At 39.5% G+C, this 23,175-nt stretch overlaps 1 protein-coding gene across 3 annotated transcripts; it reads right to left on the bottom strand.

The window, feature by feature from the left end:
* Window positions 1–1,272: 1,272 nt before the first annotated feature.
* qki2 (QKI, KH domain containing, RNA binding 2) lies at window positions 1,273–20,650 on the bottom strand. Of its 3 annotated transcripts, none has more exons than XM_088323188.1 (9): window positions 20,084–20,650; window positions 19,097–19,245; window positions 17,263–17,379; window positions 11,414–11,557; window positions 8,418–8,505; window positions 7,952–8,236; window positions 6,555–6,578; window positions 4,546–4,623; window positions 1,273–2,205 (listed from the first exon to the last, which is right to left on the bottom strand). In XM_088323188.1, the coding sequence occupies exons 1-9, from the start codon at window positions 20,223–20,225 to the stop codon at window positions 2,183–2,185; spliced, it is 1,050 nt and encodes a 349-aa protein (XP_088179314.1). In that variant the 5' UTR covers window positions 20,226–20,650; the 3' UTR covers window positions 1,273–2,182. The 3 variants fall into 3 exon arrangements, with proteins under 3 accessions (XP_088179314.1, XP_088179316.1, XP_088179315.1); XM_088323190.1 differs by lacking the exon at window positions 20,084–20,650 and adding an exon at window positions 19,513–19,861; XM_088323189.1 differs by lacking the exons at window positions 1,273–2,205; window positions 6,555–6,578 and having other exon boundaries at window positions 3,041–6,554; window positions 20,084–20,641.
* Window positions 20,651–23,175: the final 2,525 nt, after the last annotated feature.

The following is a 23,175-nucleotide window of genomic DNA, read 5'->3' as shown; positions in this document are numbered from 1 at the left end:
CGAGGCAATTAGTATGCAGAAACGAAGCTCATTTGCATAATTGAGTGCTGCAGAGAGTGAGAGAAGCGACAAAGTTTGGGTTAGTTTTAAACCACAGAGTTTAATGATTATTTCTACTCACAATGTTAAAGATCATTCCCATTTTTTAATAATTCTTTTTAAAGAAAAAAAGATACACTTAAAAGTGGTTAATCACAGAAAAAAATTAGTTCAGCCCGATACAGTGGCTGCTGATTAATATGGAAATAAATTGTTAAAACAAAGGCACGAGAGGCTGTAGTTAACACACAAGATATCTCTTTTTTTGAGGATATATACTGTATATATGTATATATAGTAAGGCATCAACTCTGAAAAGGTCATTTAATGTACAAAATAGCATATAAAAATACATGGCAACTCGTGACAGGTTTGATAGCAAGGCCCCCATTGGCTGTTTTTGCACAAAAACTAAAATGATATAAGAGTGTTGCAAACAGAAAATCATTAATAATACTGTGCGGCACTTGGGAAGGGAGGGTAAAATTGCCATAAAATGTAATACTGCTGATTATTCTAAAGGCACTTTTGTAGAGTTGTGCAAACTTTTATCTTCTTTTACATGAGAGAGGATCCGATTTTGCATTTTACCTCACTGGGAGAAGAAACGCAATAAGGCACTCTAATTGACGTAAAAAACAAGAATATCTGACATTTCAGTCATTGATCCCCCTAATTACAAATAAATGCTAAAAATAAAAGCGGTCGGGTTCTCTTGGACCAAATGGTAGCATGCTAACAGTTGCTATGCTAATAAGATAGCAAGATAGTTGTACATGCTAGCATTGTAACCCATTGTAAAACTGTTGCAGTTCTAACTTATAGCACGGGCAAATGTAATGTATTGTTTTTATGCTGCTTTTTAAAATTTGTAACATCATGTTAGCTAAAACAAAAACGCAGTCAGTTATCCAAGCTTTTGACGCCTCACAGTTAGGAGCAATTTAAAAGAGCATTCTCCCTAATTTTTAAGAGAAAATTGGTTAAAATAATAGTAGCCGGGTTTTGTTTGTCAAAAGTATGCTAGCAGACAATCAAATGTATCTGTATAGAGGGCTCCGAGCTCTGTGCTAAAAATAGTAACACGGCTTCGTTTTTAGCACAGAGCTCGGAGCCCTCTATTGCACATTAACAAGCAACATGCTAACATTGTAAAATGCTAATGTCGAGTTAACCGTTGTTACCTCGAACTTATTGATCAGTTATCATTTGTTCTTCCATTATGAATTGGGAATGCTACTTGTTGGCATGCTGGCAAAAAAATAAAATAAAAACAATTTGTTTTGTCTTAATGCTGCCATTTTTAATTTGGAATGATAACACGTTAGCCGTCAATTGGTATGCTAGCAAAACAAAAAAACTTCCACCCCAAAATGATGGGTCAAGTTGGTAGGGTTTTGCCTCATGATGAGAACAATTATAACTAGAAACTTTTTTCTTAAATCAAGTAATTTTGGTTAAAAAAAAACCCAGTACGGTTTACTTTTGAAAATAAAAAAAGAGATAAAATGCTAGCATGCTAACAAGCAACAAGGTCAAGAAAGAGCTTGCGGCTACTTAATGATAGCTGTAAATAAACACTAACGTCGTGATATCCAAAACTTATAATGAAAGCAAAAGGCTTCAGTTTTTATGCTGCCATTTTGACTTTGCGAAGCTGGCTAAAAGTAAAAATAAAAAACAACGAAAAAGACTGTGTCAGGGTGGTAAGCTTTTCTACATGATGCGTCATGGTTGTGTGCAATTAAAAAAAAAAGATGCTAAGAGATGCTAAAATGTTAGCATTTCTTATTCAATTGAAGTAGAATGCACAACATATCTCTCTCTCTGTGGACGGTTCGAGTCCGTAGTGAGGGCAATTAGCATCTTCGGGTGTGGAGTAATAAGAAAGTCGGAATTATTGCAGGTTCGAACCTTCCCCAACGGCGATGGGGGAGGTCGATTTGCGAGAAGAAGGCACAAAAAGTTCGATGGCGGCGCTCCCAGCTAGCGCCGCGGCCGCCGTCCGTTGCTGGTTAGCGTCGTTCCCTGTGCCGGCCTCTGGTTGGCTGAGCCGGGTGGGGATGGTACGGAGAGGGGGGGGATTGGCCAATGAGAGGACTAGTGGCTTGGGGGGGGGGATCATCAATGGTTGGAAAAGGTGTCATGGGTTAGTTGCCGTGGCAGCTAGAGTTAGAAGGGACACAGACGCACCAGGAAAGGAAACGGAACAAAAAAAAGGGGGACACACAGAAGGGGGACATAAAAAGAAAAACAAAAAGATAGAAGAGAGATTAGTTTCGGCTAGTGGCGTCGGGATGACAAAAAGGCATTTATTTATTTTTTAAAGATGGCGGTCGCACAGGGCGATGGGGGCAGATGATTGGCAGCCCCCAGCGTCATGTGACCGCAGCTAACGTTACACTAGTCATGCTAAAAGATGGCAGAGGACGAGACGCCGTGGTTACCCTGAGTGCACGCCGGGACGAAGAGATTTTTCACAGAATCGCACAGATAATCACAGATTCGTTCAAAATATTATTTTTGAAAGATTTTTTTCTTTTTTTAAACTTGATTTCACCTCTTAATATAACATAGTTTTCTCTTGTAAATAATAATGTAAAAATATACAATAAAAATATAACATTCATAAAAATATATTTTCTTAAATAGAATAATTTTGTAATGAAATTAATAAAAATGTACATTTCTAAAAAGCAAAAGTACAACATTTCTGTTTATGTCAATTTTTCTTTTTACCATTTGTAAACTTACTTTCAAACAAAATAGTTTGCTGAATTTTTTGTGCACTCGGGGTAAGCGTGGCTTCATGTGTCAAAGATTCGACTGATTATGATTAATGCTGATTACGCTTTGCCTAGGAAGTATTAGCATAGCTGCTAATGGCTACTGTGAGCAGAGAGGTGCCATAGTAAGAGACAGCGATGAGAGGTTAAAAGATGGTGATTTGTCCTTCCAGAAGAACACAACAATCTAACTACAAGAATTTAGAGTCTTTAGGTTGTCTTTGGAGATTTATTTCTCTTTTCAATAGTCGTCTTTATTGCCTTTTTTTCCGCTCGTTTTCGTGCTCTTGCACATACATATTGCAGCTAACTAGTCCATGTCTATATTGCATAAAACAGTCTTGAGGCCTGTGCATTGAGAAGGTCACCTCGGCTTTCAAATACATCAACAAAAACACACAGGAACAGTAGGAGCTACATGGAGACACTATAAAAAGCATCCAAATAAAAAAATGTACAGACTAAAACAAACAAAATCCCTACAAATACTTTCAAGCGTTTTTTAGCTCCACTTAAAAATCCCTATATACAAATGTATGTTTCTCTTTTTTCTCTGCAGCTAAATACATGGCAACAGCACCACTCTGGCTAGGAAATAGAATATGTAAAGATGTAAACAGTCCCAATGATAAAGTCCAGTGGGCGACTGATAAGACCACAAATAAAAAGGAGCTTGAAAACACAGACTTCAGTAGTCATCACACGCTGTGTTTTAGTAGTAAAAAAATTAAGTGGTATGTCGTCGTCGGGCACTTTTCGATCGGGAACTAGTGGAATGAAATCGGGTATAAATACAAAAACAAAAATAAGGATTCCCAAGGAGTCACAAGGAAAAGAGTCACATGAATGGAGTGATTCACTCGTGGCCCTGCCCCCTCTTCTCCCTACCACCCTCCTTTCAGATTTAAAGGTAATCCCAAATTCTTAAACACGCAAAATGTGAAGAAATAATACGTGTTTTTTGCATAAAATCTATATCTATTTCATCGGTATATTCCAATTATTTTCCAAGATAGAGTATTTTGAAGACGGCATCTCTTGCCTTTGTCATCCTGAGCTGTGACGCCATCGGAGGAACACCAGCACCCTACTAGGCCAGTCGCCATATTATTTTACGTGTTAATTAGTCAAAGAGGTTATGAGTTTTTTGTGGAGAAATCCTGGGGGTTGTATCGAAGGTGGATGCAGTAATGGTACAACAAAGAGCGAGCAGCGAAAATGGGGCTAACTGGCAAAGATAAAACACACAGAGCTAATTGGGGCTAACCAGGACCGATCAACGCAACAAAACAGGAAAGCCCTCGACAGCCCCGATGCTAACGGGGAGCTAGCTGACAAAATTCTACAAACGAAGAGCTAGAATCACCTACCCTATAGGGGGGAAACACAGAGTAAGCAAAGTTACAATTCCCCCAAGGAGAAATGACCACAATCACTGTGTTTTGTGTTAATGGGATTTGCCATTTTGAAATAATTAGATTCCAGCAATGACGTCACAGCTACACAGAAAACAAGCCAAATAGGTCAACTTTGAGACTACATTTCCTCCCGGCGCGTGGGTTATTTTGCCACACATTTGCATAATTGTGGGGAGGAACACTGCACGTTCTGTGGTTAATTGAAAAAAAATCTGCTTGGGAATACCTTTAAGGCAGACACACACTGGTCCCTCGGTCACACGCACACACAAACGTCAAAAGTATCTGTTGAGCTAACTAACCTCTGTCTGTGGTCACTACCCTTTGGTAAGGATGGATTCTCTTGTCTTGGCGGCGTACCTTAGCCGCCATAGCACCTGCTAGCAAGTGCGAACGGCGTCGGGGGGCCAAAACAGAACACAGGTTACTCATCAAAAAAACGCCACATCACACACACACACAAAACACCCATGAGCGGCCACTTCCGGGAAAGTTTGAGGGGATGCACATGTGGAGGGGGGAAGGGGTGCTAAGGAGAAGCATTTCTTTTAACCCTCGTGTTATGTTGCATTAAATCTGTAAAAATAAGTTTTCGGAATAAATTTGGAATGTTTCCCTTTTCTGAGTAGAAAAATACATTTAAAATATACAAGTATAAATTATTATTAAACGATTATCATGGGGGTGGGGGTTGCGATATGACGATATTAGATCATTGACAAAATTGTGATCTCATCATATTGAAACTCGTCAGATCATCTCTGGCCTGAATTTTTTTGCTAACAAAGTCGCTAGCAGCATTAACGAAGAGCATCACTTCGAGGTTGAGTTTTAGTTTGTATTTCATTCCACGATTATTATGGGTGGCAGTAGGACAATAATAAATCGAATGAGATCTTGATCCCAAAAAAATTAAACTTGTTCAATCGTCCCTGGCCTGGATTTTTGGTAAACAAAGACACTAGCTGCATTAAGTATGGCATCGTTTCAGGGATTAGCTTCACTTTTTATTTCATTTTCAGCGTCATTTTCAGGGCTAATTATTAATGCTAGCCACTAATGCTAGAATTTCTAGCTAATAATGCTGCTAGCTGCTTCAGTGGATAGCATCACTTAAATGATTAGGTTCACTTTAGCCACAAGCAGGTAATGCTAAATAATTAAGCAGCTAACACCAGTTTCACGGACCTTTTGTAAAATAAGAAAAATATCCTTAAGATGAGCAAAAAATTACATGACAAGACAGTAAATTTAGCTTATTTCTTTAAATATTTTTTTTCATTGGAATCAGGGGTTAATTACTTAAATAACAACTTCACTTGTTCTAAAATATTCCTTTTGTACTTTAATTAATAAGCTCGTGCAAATCTGATCAAATGAGAAACACAAGATTATGTGGGTAGAATTGGGGTTGTTTTTGATGTACAATGATTTTTGGTTGCATTAATTTTATGAAAAGTGCTATACAAATAAATCAGATTTAAGACGAACACTAGCAGCTAATGCTCGTGTATTTGCACTGATGCCAGTAAAACATCAAATGAAAATGGTCAGAAATGTTTTAATGAGTTACCCGCAAAATTTTCTCAGAGAAAAAAATCGAGACCATACTTTATTTCTTAAAAAGTTCGCAATGATATTTTGCCATATCGCCCACCCCGAAAAAGAACATGCCATTTTGGGTCATGAACTTCAAAAGTAAAAAAAGGTTTGAAAATATGAAACAAAAAAGTGGTTAATCTTCTGCTGGCTTTAGCTTTCCTTTATATATTTTTGACGCTTATGTTTTAGCCATCAAATATAATCGAGCCAGCAGTGACACAAAGGCTAAAAAAAGAGAGGGTAGAAATGGCTAGATCTTTTCCTCACAAATATTATACAATACACCTCAGACATACGTATGTTTCTACATAGCAAGAGGGTTAAGTCATACAAAAACGACAGAAACTCATCGTGTTGTGGTCTTCCGTTCTCTAAAGATGAATCCACTTTCCTATTAAACTAGTAGCTTCAAAATCACGCTTATGAGGCACTGGAAATATTAAAATTGCCTTTTAAAAAAAAAGTTCAATCACAAACATGATCTACACTACAAAGTGTTAATATTACAAGCGCAATTTGTTTTGTTAGAGGCGTCAAACCACGGGAATCATCCTACAGTGCGAGCTAGCTGCGAGCTTTCATTCCGTATTTAGAGGGGAAGGTTTCGGGGAACAGGTAGGGGGGAAGGGGATATGTTCTATCTGCAAGCCAGTCCATGTGCGCTAAGGTAGAAAGCTAATCGCTTAGCCTTTGGTTGGGAAAGCCATACCTGCGAAAACACAGGACGAAGGGACTATTAGGCCGACGGTAAGCTTCCGCATGCCAGGTAACATTTGGTTGGATGTATTACGAGAGCTGGACACTGATGGCCGCCATCAACCAAATTTAGTGATTCAGGTGCATGGCAGTAAATGTTGGGGGGAAAAAATTGCAGAATTCACACACCCACTAAAAGCAATGTTAACCCCAAAGGATTTTCCAAAAATTGTGTCTTTTTATGTCAAATCCACCTGTTCGTATCCATCCCCAACACAAACGCCCAGGCTTCAGCAGTTCACAATTCACCTGAGGCTCAGCTTTGATTGTTCATTAGCTGAAACCAACAAAATCGCTGCCCCATAAGACACATAAAAGCATGTGCTTCTGTACTAATATTCTGCAAAGACAAAATGCTGTTTTAGAATAGAAGATTGTCTCGCAAGATCACATTGTTGGGAATTCCTTTGGGTTAACTTCCACTTTAAGCGCAAACAAGCTGAAGTTCACCACAAAGTTCAAAGATAACAAACGGCCCCTTCCACAAATAAATGCTACCGCTCAAATTCGAGCTGTATTTACCTTAGACTACGACTGGCCGATACAGCCCGAAAATAAAATGTATTAAGTAAAAATGTATTTAAGGTAAGGTTTATCTTGCATTCGACATACATATTGCTATAAATAACTATTTTAAACCGTTTTGTATATTCTGTGTGTATTCTGAATTCTGTATTCTGTCATGTATAATGCGCAGCTCTAATTTTTGATTCAAAATTGGTATATAATTTTGTTTCACTTTTTCACAGCTCAAATAAAGCATTGTAAGTGACAAACATTGTTGACTACATGCGGCCATGATTAAGATTATTAATAGACAACGTAAACTATGAACACAATATTTTTGTCCTTCAAAATGCGGTTCATCATCAGATACACCAGTTTTTGCTCTTGTTGTGCTTTTTTTGCGTTTGGTTTAATTCTTTCTGGGCGACTTACTGTTTTTCCATTCATTTGTCAATGTTACTGTGAATAAAAATAGTGTGATAATGAGTTATAATCGAATGCTTTTTCGTATGGTTTAGTGCATAGAATTCATTGCTCTCACCAATAAGACCCAGGTTCGATACCTGTTGCATCCAATGTTTTGCAATTATGGTCAGCAATATTTTTCGAATGATCAATTATCGTACAAATACGGTAATATAATACCATAAAATCTCATGTATAACGTCCAGGTGAAAAAAGGGCGTTTTAAACAAATAAATAAATTACACCAAAGAGCAAATAATGCTAGAATTGCACCAACTAAATGTACATTTTTGGATTGAGGCCTGTTGCCGAGTCTCCAGGTCTCATAACACATCCATTGGCCACGAAGGAAGATGACGCCCTGTGGCTATTATTTACCTAACACGCCGGTGGAGTCGATGGGGTATTCCAATATGGAGGGCGTCAAAGTGTAGGGGTACTCGTAGGGTGTGTAGATGATCCCCGACTCGGGTCCTTGCTGCATCAGCGCCGGGTGCGGGTTGGCACCTGGCACCAGGGCGGAACTCTGGATCTGGCGGATAAGGGGCATGATGGTGGGCGTGGTAACGGGGGCGGGGTTTCGCAGGTTCGGCGGTAGGACGGGCGCAGGGCCGGTAATGATGCGAGGGGCCTGCGGGGTGCCGAGCGGGAAGCCGGCGGTGGCTGTCGGACACATGCACAATGATTTTTGTGTGTGTTACTTGGAGACAATGGACCAGGAAGGGACAAGCAATCTATGTTACGAGGAACAGAGGCATTGTTTGTATATACAGTGGTGTCCTGTGCAGAGACTCCCGCCTTCCTCCCCCCTTGGACTCCTCCCATCCTGTGTTGTGATCCTTACGTGTCTTGACATTGGCGTCTCTGTAGGTTCCGTTCAGGATGGCCAGCTCCATCAGCTGCATTTTCTTCAAGTTGTCCTCTCCCTCAGCCTGCAAAGACGCTCACAGTCAGTGTCAGGTTCAAGGTCAGAGGACATACTTGCATCATGTGACGTAAAACAGTCGTCTTATTTTTGGGCTACTTATGCACAACTTTTGGTTTGCTTTTTAGTCTTCACTTTTGGCGAACATTCGTACCCTAAATCACATACTCGGAAAATTGTAATTTTTATCAATTCTATCCATCCATCCATTATCTGTACCACTTATACTCAGTAGGGTCACGGGGGTGCTGGAGCCCATCCCAGCTGTCTTTGGGCAGTGGGCAGGGGACACCCTGAACTTGTTGCCAGCCAGTCGCAGGGCACACAGAGACAGACAACTCACTCGCTCATTCACCCCTAGGGACGATTTGAAGCAGCCAATTAACCTGACATGCATTTTTTAGAATGTGAGAGGAAACCTGAGTGCCCGGAGGAAAGCCACGCAGGCACGGGAGAACATGCAAACTCCTCACAGGAAGGTTCGATCTCATGACCTCAGAAGTGTGCCGTGCTGCCCTTATCGATTTTATATATTTTTAAAATAAAATAAAATAAAGGGTTAATTCACTAAGTTAAAAAAAGAAAAAAACACACAATACATTAAAAAAAAACAATAAACCTAACCCAACAAACTTTTATTCACATTTTAAAGTGTGAATATAAAAAAAATCTTTTTTTACAACAACTCTAGAAAATTGTAATTTTAATCACTTTTAAAAGATAAAATAAAGTAAAAATATAGGATTTTATTTGTTTGAATACATAGAAATTATGTTTAAAAAGAAAGCATTCTCAGAAATATGTTACTCATCCTCTAACAAAACAATAAACCTAACCCATAAAACTTTTATTTGAGGAAAGTTTTATTACAGGACTTATCCTTTGAGAAATCATCAATTGACAAAAACTGATTTTAAACCAGTTTACAGTCAAATTAACATTCATAGTTTGCGTAAAAAACAACAAAAAAAGGTTATTCATTTCTCATGCATAACCACAGTTCCAGCACTTCTTTTGGACCAAATAATACAGATTTTTTTTTTAAGTCTATAATTGTTCTCTTGATATAACTATCCATTTCGAGTATTCAATGTTTAAAATTAATGCATTCTTTCCGCTCAATTGTGAAAAGTTATATACTCCAATTGTACCCACTGCCTTGTGATGAAGAAAAACAAGCACTCTAGAAAATTCAAGGAGGACAACTCCAAGAGAAAAAAACAAACAAGTCCAACAATCATCAAAGACTAAGCAGTCCCAGCTAAACACACACCACCACACAGCATACCAGTCGGTGCTATTCAGTCTCACACAAGCTAGCTGCACCTTAGCTCCAGTTACTGCCTGCTGAGAAGTCGGCCTGATTTACTGCTTCGAGGCAAAAGTTGTGCGGTGTTACTCAAGCACGTATCATCAGTCAACCTCGAATGAACAGGTGCCGGCGCTAGCAGCCACTGCAGGCTTTGACGGCTTTAACCTTTCGGTTGGACTGGGATACAATTCCCCCTGCTGCTCTTTTCATTCTGTCCCAGTTGTTGCAAGAGGATGCATACTTGTGATTTCACAATGTACACATTTTCTACATGTAAGCGCTTAAGTGAGGTACCAAATTTTGGCACTGAATAAAAGAAAAACGATAAAAGTCTTCCAAAACATAAAAAACGATGTTGTGATGACGTCACGTCTAAGATGAGACAAGCCTTGCAAAGCTGGCTTTCAATCAGGGGCGAGTCAGTGCACTACGCAGCTGCTTATTTTTCCATTTAGCTCACGAGAATTAAGAAGATAGAGGTCGAATTGGGAGTGATGCCAAGCTTTTACCAACAAGACTTTTTGTCAAAGGTTTTTGTGTCACTCTGCTTCTCTGTATTGTTTAGCTACTAACCAGACTTTTGATTATGTTTAATACTACAAAGCTAACGATCTACAGTTCAGAAGTTTTAATTTGTAAACGTGGGAGTTTAATTTCTATTATTATTTTCTTTGTCGAATATGTGAGTGTGACGCGTCTGTTGCACGTACTACCGCACCAACACATCTTCAATTCCCATTTTCTTTTCCCTTTTCATTGAAAGCAAAAATGTTATGTATTTTTAAAAATGGGGACAAGATTGTACAGTGTAGTCGCTAAAAGATATTTATTTTTCATTCTAGGCAGCCACTTTACTCTAAGTACAATGGACTCGTTTGTATTACTTGCATTTTACATCTCTTGACTGTTTTATATCCTCTGTATCCCTTTCTTGCCTAACTGGATATTTGTTTTTTTTTATAAACTTTTTGGTTGTTTTATAAGAATAAATATAACACTTAAAATAAGCATCTAGTACTATATTAATCATTTTATACTATACCTGTTTACAAGTCAGCGCAAATAAGTATAAAAAATATTTAATTTTATTTTCATTTTCAATTTTACGGCCAAGCATTTTACGTTTTTGGTTTAGCCACAAATTTTAATTCCGGTTCATCCCTTGTGAGTACCGTATGTGGTGACGCTGGAGAATGCGAGCGATGCAAAGGAAGCCAATGCAAACTTCGCCTTGTACACAGACAAAAAGGAAGAAAAAAATAAAATAAAAGAGCAAGTTGGGGGGGGGGGGGGGTGCAGTGGGGAGTGGCAAAAAAGGAATATTGTAGCCGGTGGTTGGGAATGAAGTTAGTTGTGAACGAGTGAAAGGAGTGATGGAGTGGAGAGGACGAGTGAACAGACTCGCCATTCATTCGCACAGCCTTTCAAACAAGCCCGCGTTGCCGTGGCAACCCCTTTTTGTGCCCGTTCCCTAATTACCCTAACCCCTTACATGTCCCTCGCACACATACACACACTTTTTGGACGGACAATCTCCTGCCGCCCTCCTCCCTCCCCTTCCCATGCATACCAAAAACTCTCCGTTTCCTTTCGGGATACTCACGGCGGGGACGAGGAGTTTCTTGACTTCGTTGATGGCTCTCTGTAGTTTGATCTTGGCACGGTTGTTCGTGTCCTCCACCGTGATCAGGACGTGGAGGTCCTCGCTCAGGTGCTCCCAGTTGGGCTTGCCTCGGTTCATCTCCTCCTGCGCAACGACGAGCACACGTTTGTTTCCCATTCAACTTGTAATGTGCGCTGTAGGGGATTTACTTTTTCTTTTTTCTTTTTTTAATCCTTTTTTTATACTCAAAAGGCAATGTGACCAGAGTCAAAAGGAAATAGAAATTAAGAATTCCGAGGATGGTTGCATCTCAGCTCAAGTTGTGGACATGACTGGTTTCTAATCAAAAGTGCTGACTTCCTGTTCAATTTTACTCTTGGCTCTGAAATCGTGATAACCCCGGTTTGGCATTGATTAGTGAAACCGAATTAAGGGGCTGACTTCAATTCAAGTTGACAGCATAACTTTTTTTCAGTAAGTTCTTTTAAACAAGGTTTCTCAAACCAGAGGTGCTTGTAGGCATTTCAATGGTTTAAAAATTGTTTAAAAAAAGTGCATGAATTCAAAATCAGTACACTTCCATTCTAACTTCTATGCAAAAACAAAAACAAACTAATCATAAAAACAAAACAAAACAAAAAGAACACTAAAAGATAATGTCTAATATTTTACTATACTTATTTTTATCAAAATAATAAATGTTAAAGATTTTTCACAAGATAGAAACAATTAAATGTAAATAAATAAATTAAATATAAATAAGTTATCATAGGGTTAGGGTTAGATGATTAAAATTTGAAATACAACTCTAAAAAGAGCTAATTTGTCCACCATATTGAAACAGTTTTCTCATTTAAAGTTGTTTGAATTTTCTAGTCAAGTCAGGTCTAGTTCAAAATATAGTTAAATAGCTACATTATCTTCCTATGGGGCAGTGGTTAGCGCGTGTGCGGCACAGTTCTAAGGTCCTGGGAACCTCCTGTGTGGGTTCAAATCCAGCTACCGGACTTCCTGTGCGGAGTTTGTATGTTCTCCCCGTGCTTGCGTGGGTTTCCTCCGGGCACTCCGGTTTCCTCCCACATTCCAAAGACATGCATTTCAGGTGGATTGGCCGGTCCAAATTGTCCCTAGGTGTGAATGAGCGAGCGAGTTGTCTGTCCCTGTGTGCCCTGCGATTGGCTGGCAACAAGTTCAGGGTGTCCCCTGCCCACTGCCCGATGATTGCTGGGATGGGCTCCAGCACCCCCGCGACCCTACTGAGGATAAGCGGTGCAGCTAATGAGATGAGATCTTCCAACGGTACAACATATTGTTTTTCACGCACAAAAAAATAATTTAAAAAAAATATATATATTTCACTAGTCAATGGAAAAAAATGTTGAAATGTTAAAAATGACCAGATTAGCTTTGCTCAAAGCAAAATGGATCCATGCAAATGCTTTCAACATGAATTGACTTTTTAAGCCACCAAAACATAATTCAAAGGACATTATTACAGGAATTATTTATCATTATCATCATTAATCACATAAAATAAACGTCAAAAATTGTGCAACTTTCTCAAACTGCCCATATCACAGAAGTTTCCCGCAATTTTCTAAAAACCGCTCAATGTCATCATCATGATCTCACAATTATCATAATTTCTTTTTGTTTTTGTTATATATCGGTGGTGTAATTGGTTCCTGGTGATGTTTGCATGAGTTAGTCATCGATATGGTAAAAGATTTGATCAGTTATTGAATTTTGCGTGAGTAAAAACATTTTTTTGCGGAGCCCAAATGTCAGCACTCTAAAGCAAAGCTTTTTAATGTGGTGCCATTCAACCATACTTCCAATAATTAACCTAGTAATAACATACTAACAACGTAGTAATAACATAATGAGTCATTTTAGAAATGCATATCAAACTGGGTTCCCTTTGCTCTAATTAGTAACAGAAATAAGGTTTCGACTTAAAAAAGGTTGGAGACCACAACTCTAAATTAATCTGTCATGATCTGGTACATCATTATCCCCCTGGGGAGCACCAACATGGAGGAATGGCCAGAGAGCCACCACCTGCCCTACACCTGTCGGTAAGTTATTCAAGCTACCTCATAAAGCTGCACAGTCATTGCCATTGTTACATCATGGAATGCTTATGGTTTGGAAAAAATTGTTAGTTGTTTTGAGACTACCAGTTTGTTTTTGTTCGTCACTTTGTTCCTGTTATTTTTTACTTAAAATTAGTCTTTTTAGTACTCCCGTCCCAGCATAAATAATTACAGTTGTATCGGCTTCATGAAAACACACGTTTGCTACTAGATTATTTGCTGAAGAAATTCAGCTAGATTGGGATGTTTTCTTTGGTTTGTTTGTTTTTGTACCATGCAACAACAAACTGGACTAAAAATGCCATCTCTGCTTCTCATATCAATATTTTTTAGGGGGGGGGGTTAGCTTGTGTAGAAATTGTTATGATAATAACCATTCCCATTAAGAGGCTCGCACCAAATGGCAACATAGTTTGCAAAGTAGGGGGAAGTTAACGAGGAAAAACACACTTTTGTGTGGTGGTGGCTGAAGAGAAAGGGTAAGCAGAGCTGCATTATAATCAGTCAATGTGATCGTTAAGTCTACAACTTGAAATGTGGGGTGGATCTTCCCTCAGCTTTACCGTCAAGCTGAATTTTCTCCACTAGACAACAGTTTTCTTGAGAAAAAAGTGGGAGTAAGTGTATGGGTGAAGTTTACGGTAGTTATTATTTTGCATAGGCTCTAACCTGCCTGTGACCCTGGTGGGAGTCAACAAAAAAAAAAAAAAAAACAAAAAAAAAAAAAACAAGTAATCACTTAACAAGGAATAAAGTCAAGCCAATAATCACCAAAACCACATGCCCTTGACCCTGCCCACAGGAGAAGGGATTGAGAACAATTTTAGCATCTTGGCTCACACTCTTATTTCATAACATGTTAAAAAAAGTTATAGGATATGAATATTTGGCGTGACCGCACACTGGCAGAAGACTAAAAAGTAAAAAGTGCCCGAGTGGGAAACGGCCTGCTTCGTGATTGTTTTGTCAAGTGAGATCTATATTTTTGAAGTGCAATGAAAGTCAACATCTCTCTTGTCCAACTGCCCCCCACTCCCACTGTGTCTCTGTTTTTCCTTCTCTGTGAGTGCATTTCTCTCCAAAGGCAAGCGGCGTAGGGAATGTTCGATAGAGGTGGGTGGGGAGCGTCGCCTGGAATGCTGGACTTGCTCCACCTGCCGTTTGGAGAGCCTGAGCCGTCCAATAGGAGGAGACGCCAGGGGAGAGGAAGGAAAAGACAGATGGACGAAGCAGCGGGACAAGAAGAAAAAAAACTCAAAACACATTGTGAACCAAAGAGATGAATGAGAAGAGAGAGAACGAGAAATAGAAAATGCGTTAGACAGAGAGAAAGAAAATGAGTGGGGGAGAGAGAACTATAAAGAGAGAGAGCAAAAGAGAGAGACTGATAGCACTACAAAAAGAGATAACAAAAATAAAGAAAGAGAGAGAGAACAATAGGAAAAAGAAAAATAAGAAAGAGTAAAATAATAACACAAGAGGGAGATAGACGAATAAGAGAAAGAAAGAGAATGAAAACGAGTAAGAGAGAAAGGGCAGATAAGAGAAAGAGAAGATCGGAGAACAGAGAGAAAGAGAACAAGTGAAAGAGAGCGAGTAAGAGAGTAAACGAGTAAGAGAGAGCGGATAATAGAGGGAAAGAGAGAGAGAGAGAGAGAGACAGAGAGAAAGATGGGTTGAGAGATTGATTAATTGACTGTGGAAATGTACGGATTATGTGAGAAGAGCAGCTATGTTTTCAGACAGCCCCTAAAGGCAACACCTCATTAGAATCTGTCCAGATTTGAGGTAACCCCTGAAGGCAACGCCCTATTGCGTTCTGGCATAGGTACGCAAATCTATGATTTTAGACAGTCCTCAAAGAAAATAACTGTGCAATCTTCATTTGAGATGTCTGGACTGAAGTCGAGCCCTGGCACTAATAAAGACAATTATTCAAAGGAACAGTGTTTCCCGTGAAAACAGGAAGTGAGGCCGTGCTCGCTCACCGTTGATCTGAGCTGGAGCTCTTCCTTCATGCTTGTTTCAGTAAAAACAATGTAATATTTAAATGTTTATTCACTGACAGGCCATACATGACACGTCACAAGTTCCCCATTAATAAATGTCTGGTCAGTAAATCCAAATATCTAAAAAGTAAAAAAAGTTGTGCAAATATTTCTATTATTCATGGTGTTCTTGTTGAACACATTTATCGGGGTCCATAAGACGCAAACAACCGTTGCTGGTTCGAGCCTCATACCTAAGATTTACAACATTGGTACCCATTGCCTCCCTGCTTGGCGCTTGGCATAAGGGGTTGGGTCCCGTAAGGACTCCCAACACAACAGTTCGGTTGAGCGAGTGGGCTGGGAATCCCCTCCTCTGTATCAATCTCCCAGAAAGAGTCAAAAATCTGAAATTGTTCTTGACTCTAGCCACTCGCACTAGGGGGATATGGCTCTGGTATATCTATATATATCTATATATATATATATATATATATATATATATATATATATATATATATATATATATATATATATAAGGGCAGCACGGCGGCGCAGTGGTTAGCGCTTGTGCGGCACAGTTCATGTCATGGGAACCTGTCTTGGTTCAAATCCAGCTCCAGACTTCCTGTGCGGAGTTTGTATGTTCTCCCCGTGCTTGCGTGGGTTTCCTCTCCGGTTTCCTCCCACGTTCCAAAAACATGCATTTCAGGTGAATTGGCCGGTCCAAATTGTCCCTAGCTGTGAATGAGCGAATGAGTTGTCTGTCCCTGTGTGCCCTGCAATTGGCTGGCAACCAGTTCAGGGTGTCCCCTGCCCACTGCCCGGAGATGGCCGGGATGGGCTCCAGCCCCCCCGCGACCCTAATGAGGATAAGCGGTACGGCTGATGAGATGAGATATATATATAAGACTTTATAATATGTTTGGGGGCAAGCGTTAATTTATCACTCTTTCACTCCTAAAAACTTGGACCGAAAATAGGACCAACCCAATATTTTGATTAATTTGACCCATTTTTCTCGTGAGAATTAAGTTATTTTTTGTTTTTTAGGATTACCTCCTAACCTGTTTCACTGAGACTGTTAAATGCAAAACAAAATAAAAAAATACCATGTCCAATTCATACATAAATTCACATTTTTTATTAGCAACTATAAGTATTGTTTTTATTTTTCACTATATTCTCACTTTGTATTTCTAGATAATTGAAACAACTTTTTATTGCCCATTTTTCTAATTTTATTTATTTATTATAAGTATTCATTCATATTTTCTTAGTAGCTTTATCAATGTATTTGTATCATATAAGGAAAAAGTCAGGATATTATGATTTTTTCATAAGTATGTTTGGGTTGTTCTGAAAGAATGAATTTTAAGTATATAATGCCCCATTTAAAAAAATACTCTTTTTTTGAAGAATGGTCATTTACAAAATACAAAAACAATACACATTTTGTGTTTTTTTATCTTTCAAAGCAGTACAAAACATTGGGTTAAATAAACCCAAGTATTGGTTTGGTCAATGTTGGACAAAACTTGCGTTAAGAGTGTTTTTACTCCTCGCATAAAACATACGACTAGAAATGATCTGCCAACACACAACAATAAACAGTGACGTATCCTGTTAACGCTTTCAACTGACAGGCTAATAAAAATCAAATTACACTTCACAACTGAGGAGGGAGCCCTGGAGTTACAGCTGTCCCTTAGCGCTCCTTTTTTGTCAAGCCATAAAACAAGATCCACCGAGGACTGTCGCGTACCTTCTTCTTGTCGCGCATGGAGCCTTTCCCTCGCACCATGATCTTGCAGCCCGTCTCCGCCTCCAGCTGTTTGGCCGTCAGTCCTCGCGGGCCCAGGATCCTCCCGACGAAGTTGAACTGCGGACCAGAGAAGAAGAACAAAAATAATGTCAAGTGTGAAGACAGGCAAAAGGGGTTAGAGATGACACGGGCGGTGCGTTCGTATGATGTGTTTGCGTTACCAAGTGAGACGGAAATAGATCATTATTGGCGGCAACGAAGGGACGAAGGCACTCGCTTAACCTTATCTGTCACGGTGACTGAGTGATTAACAAGACAGCTGGCCCGCGTGTGTATCGTCATCTCACACAAACACACAATTGCTCTCTCGGTTGAACGTCGCGCTGACCTCTGCCGCAGCGATAGACAGCGACGGCTCCTCTAAATTTAACCTTGATCTCAAGCATTGGCCCCGCCGTCATGTGAGCGAGGACAGCCTGTCATTGTGACGGCTGATTGGCGAAGGGTAGAAAAAACAAACAACAATATAATTTGCTTAAAACAAATCATGTGAGCAGGATCAATGCGACTCATATCGAAGTACTTAACTGTACTTTGGCAGAGGATCTGCCAGATGCACGTGCACTTGCTAGGGCCTTGTATTTAGAGCGGAGGGGAAAGACTTAATCCACCTTTTTAAACGCCTATAAATATGGATGAGGTGTCGTGTTGGTTAAAACAGCAGGAATAATCTGCGTTTATCGGGTGAGGAAAACATGGAAAATGGATACCCCTATGTGATCCCTTCACTGTATGGAATGTAATTTGAACGCCTGAATTTTAAGGGTTGTCATGGTGATTGTCTCGTTTATTATTATTGAGGCAACTTTTGAAATCACTTAATTCATTGTCCAAATTGTATGACATCACAGTGACATTTTTGATAATTACTGATGATGTAATGAATAAAAAAATATTATCTCATTTGCATCTTTAATTCTGTTTTGGGGCTTTTTTTTTATTTAACAAAATTGAGACCATTGTTTACAACTGGACTGGTGATCATGGTGATCACTTAATGTTTGTCATGCTTTGCATGGCGTATCATTTAGATATTATTCTGGGTTTTTTCTCAGTCATTTCTAAATTGTCTTTATTCCACCAATTACATTTATCAGTTACCACCACATCAAACTTTCTTCTCGTATGATATTAAAGCCTATTTGGTTGAGTTTTGACATTTTTATTTTTATAGTACTGCCTTCTTTATATGACATCACAGTTTACAAACTTAAGGATAACCTTTTTTAAATTATGACGTCTTTACCACTTACCAATTGCACAATGTTAAACTTCAAATCTTTGTGACAAGGTGTTTATTATACATTTTCATGATTTTCTTTATTATTCCCGCATTTAATTTGTGTCTTTTGGATCATCAGTACAGCTTCATTTTTTTAATTATTCTGGTACTCTTTGTGTAAAAACACAACTCATACATTTGTGTTTTAATAATACATACAGAAATTGAATTCATGAATTGACTAACTTTCCTTTAGGGGGGTCGGGAGGTTGGGGGAGGGGATATTGATTTAATTCTCGAAACTGGTAAGAGTTTTTCCTCATATTTCCCGATCTGATGGATTACACATGCTTGCCCCATTTCCTATGTCAATTTCTGAATTTCCTCGGACTTCTAATTAGCTAAAATCGTACTTGACTCGGGTATTCATCTGTCGCCACAGTCTAACCAAGTCCGACTGACTTTTCGCCGCTGACTGGAGATAAAAGGCTACAAGGGCGAAAAGCAAACAGCGGGCAGACAGCTCGAAGGTCACCAGTGGCCCCCACTCACGTCGGGGTACTCTTTGACCGGCACGAAGAGCTTTTCCTGCAGCTGGGCAACGGGGCCAACTGCTTCAGGCAGCTCCTCCATGTCCCGTCCGTTAAACATGCCTCCGTTCACCGTGTCGTTGTACATGTCCTTGCGCACCCGCCCGATCTCTGCCAGAAAAGAGAGAAAAAAATGACTATTTTTCCCTGCTATGTTGACACATGCTCACTTTTAACCCAGTGAATATATCCGGGGGGTTACAGTGACCTAATAATGACACAGAAAGGATTGGTCACATCTAAAACACGTGCAAAGACACTGTCACGCTTGTAATGTTTGCTAAAGATTGCACTGCCGGCCCACAATACCTCTGTAATGACACCTCGGCGCAATAATAAGTGTTTACGTGCCGACCTGAGGCGAAAATATCGTCTGACCTCAGCAAGCACGGATGACTAGCAAGAGAGCGTCCCATTTGACCTCTGCTTTCGGGTCACGGCGAGAAAATAACGAGAAGTGAAAGAACCTTTAGCAAAATGCGGTCGTCATCAAGTCATCTTGTGTTTGTTTCATTAGTTGATGTGAAGCACGTGTCCACATAACTTTGGAAGGGGAGGAATATGGGTCGCTTATAACCACGGTTGTCACGGTATCATGTGGTCTGAGCAAGACACACTAGAAAAAAAAAACGGATCTCTTTAGCATTAAAAATGACTGATTGTATCGGAACAATATCAATATTAGAGCTTTGGCAATCAAGCGACAAGAAATACAGCAAGTCGGTGGCACGTTGTGACGTTCCTGTGCAGGGATGGGCTGCATCCCTCCCACCATAAGCCTGCGCATTAGGTCACTGGCAAAGACTAACAACTGTCTGTTTGTTCCCATCACCGACTCGCTCACTCCAAGAGATAAACCTCATGAATGGGGTATTGTGTCAAAGATATCAACTTTTAAAAAATATCACTTTTGGGGCGACACCCTCTAAACACAACGCACACACCTTACCTTCATCCAGCAGCCGCTCCAGATGTGTGAAGATGCCGCTGAAGTTGGGCAAGGAACTCATCACCTTCCTGTCGTTCATCAGCTGCATGAGGTAGTCCGGATTGGACTTGGGTCTCTCCTTCACCTCTGTTTCCCCGACCATGGCTGGAGCGTTGATGCAAAGCACTACAGTTGGATTTGTTATTTAGAGGGGGGTGTTCAAAAAATGCCAGGACACCACCGTCTTCCAGCCACCGAGCTCGTCTTCAAATCAAAGCCGCCCCCCACCCCCAGCTCGGTTTTGGAGCCCCGGACTCGTCTCCGGATGATGCGAGCCCTCCTTAACCACCACCCTGCAAAGTTGTTTTGAAACAGGAGGGAAGGGGGCGGGGGAGGAAAAAAATAAAAAAGTTGAGAGTTGTTCGAAGTTGATCGAGTTGGCTGCAGCGGTGTCGCGGACCCGAACTCGCTATCATATGATTACAGTAGTGAGGGTGAGCACGAGTGGGGAGTTGTGGGGTGCGCGCTGCGCGTCCACGCCGAAGCTTGAGGGGTGGAGGCTCGCGCTGGTTTCCACGCTACGGCCGTGGCACCCCCCACCCCCTCCTGTAGGCGTCACGCGCGCGCGCACTCACAACAATACGTACTAGGCGACGTGAAGGTATGCGCATCTGTTGCCTAACCTCAACTGTTCGGTTCGAACTGAGGGGCGGTTAGCTAGCTAGCTAATCACATTAATTTGCCTATTAACTGCGATAATACATACTACTAAGCTCTTTAAAGTGCAATTCAACTTAACAATAGTTCATCTGATAAACCATCATCACTTCAAACATTACATTTCGTTTAATATTGCGTTTTGTTATGTATAAATTGAGACAAAAATCCACCTGTTTATGCTCTTCTTTAACTGCGGCAATTTTAAGAGCGAGTGTGGCGGGATGATGACGTAGTATCGACGTAAAGACATAATTGCTTATTAGCTGTAACTGTGATGTCATCATTCCTCGACGCCAATTTAAAATGGCTGCTCGCGATGCAAAAAATGTTACTTACTGTTTACAAGCTCATATTTTAAAACACAAAATTCAAACATTTAACAAAATATGCGTACATGCTAACCTTTTAACATGTTTTTTTTTTTTCACGCAAAACACAATCCATCTCCAGAATATTAAAAAACAACATGCGCTTGCGAAAAACTTTTACTAAAATGGAAATCTAATGCGTTTTTTGGAGCACATATTCACACACAGAGACAGCCTTGCTTCAAAATAAAGCAGCTGTAGATTCAAATATTAGTCTCAAGTCAAGATTTGTTTTCCCTTATTTTACTTTGAAAAAAGTGGTAAAAAAACATTTAAGCGGTAGGCGTTTTTAACGTGCGAAAAGTAGTAGTCTAACATGCAAAGTGGTGTGGTTAGCAGGTATGAATGAGTCCAGTAATCCAAAATAGGTTCAAAATGTGAATATTTGGCTTCCAAATATCACAGTGCAGGAAACTTACCGATATTCACGATGCCTAAACTTTGATATTATCGGCCACAATACAAAAAATTGCGCTCTTTATAGGGTGTGTGCATGGTTTGAGGTGTCCTTAAAAAGGTTGAAAGTCCAATGTTTTGTCTGTTAAATATGCTTTAACAATGCCTAACTAAGTTAAAAGAGCCCTTATGCTTTATTTTTATTTATGCTGTTCAGGGTGGAACACATTAGGTAGGAGGAATGTGGGTTGGCGGAGTTCTGGGGAGTGACGTCATGTTCGTCACCGTGGGGTTTTTCTCCTCATTTTTTTAATGTGGCATGAAAATGGTAAGAGTAAGAGAAGGCCTTCTTCAAGTACATTCCAAACGCTAACCCAAACCCCAAGAAAGATGAAAATAAAGAGATTATTTGAACGTGTCTAAGAACTTGCACACACATTATGAACAAGCTGACAGAGGCTGCAATGATGACACAGGCCAGGGGTTAAGTCAAGTCAAGCTTATTTGTTTAGGGTTTGAAAGGGCTGAAAACCTTGCTAATTTTAAGTATTATTTTTCACATTTTTTTTTCATTTTGCCAATTTTAAATGTAATGTATAATGTAAATATATATTAAATATATATATATATATATATATATATATATATATATATATATATATATATATATGTATATATACACACAAAATGTTCCAAATTTCGCACAGCTTGCCACTTGTAATTCAACCCAATAATTTAATGTTTTATTTCTGTTTTATTAGCCATCAGTGTTCTAAACACTGTGAATCTAACTGTTTTCCTCAATCTTCAGCATTTTTAAGAGCTGGTGTCACAGGATGAAGATGTAACAAAGTAAAGCCATGATAGGTCAACCATGATGTCATCATTCCTGGACACCAACTCTCAAAATGACTGTCATCGACAGAAAAAAAACAGGTGATATTGCTTCTTAACTCACATTAAAAAAAAAACATGTATTATTTTTAACATTGTGTGTCCTGTGATCAAGAATAGGTTTAAAATAATAATAATAATAATAAAGGTGAATATTTGGCCTCAGAAACGCAATACAAAATTCAAATAATATCTTTAAAGCTAGCTGTTAGCCAAATAAATATATATTTTTTTTTATAACAACATCAAACATTTGACTAGGTAACCCTCAGTAAATGTACAACAGATGTTTTTTGAAAAAAGTGTAAAATTACAGTGGGTAAATTAGCTTTGGACTGATTGCCTGTTATTTTTTAAAAGGTTAGCATTAGTATTATAAAGTTGATCGTGTTAGTTAGCTTTATTACGAGCACCCTTGATAAATTCCAAAATAATAGGGCAAAATAATGAGTCTATAAACAGACATTCATTCCCAAGCTATGTAATCAATGTAATATGTAATTTAATATTGTGTGGCATTCGTCATTATTATGTTGGATTTAATGTGTGTTGGCCTGGAGAGGGATGGGCGCCACCAGGCTGTACTTGCCCACGACACACCACAGGAAACGGTGCCCTTACAACCCTAGAGGTTAAGGGATCCAACCAACCAACCAACCAACCAACTAACACAAAGCACAAAATATTCCCAGTCATGTGAATATAGATTTCTTCAAGTTACATTTGAACAAGTTT

The sequence above is a fragment of the Urocampus carinirostris genome, chromosome 19, assembly GCF_059441175.1.
Source record: "Urocampus carinirostris isolate Australia breed hairy pipefish chromosome 19, RoL_Ucar_1.0, whole genome shotgun sequence".
NCBI lineage: Eukaryota > Metazoa > Chordata > Actinopteri > Syngnathiformes > Syngnathidae > Urocampus > Urocampus carinirostris.
This window is presented reverse-complemented; position numbering and strand designations above follow the sequence as displayed.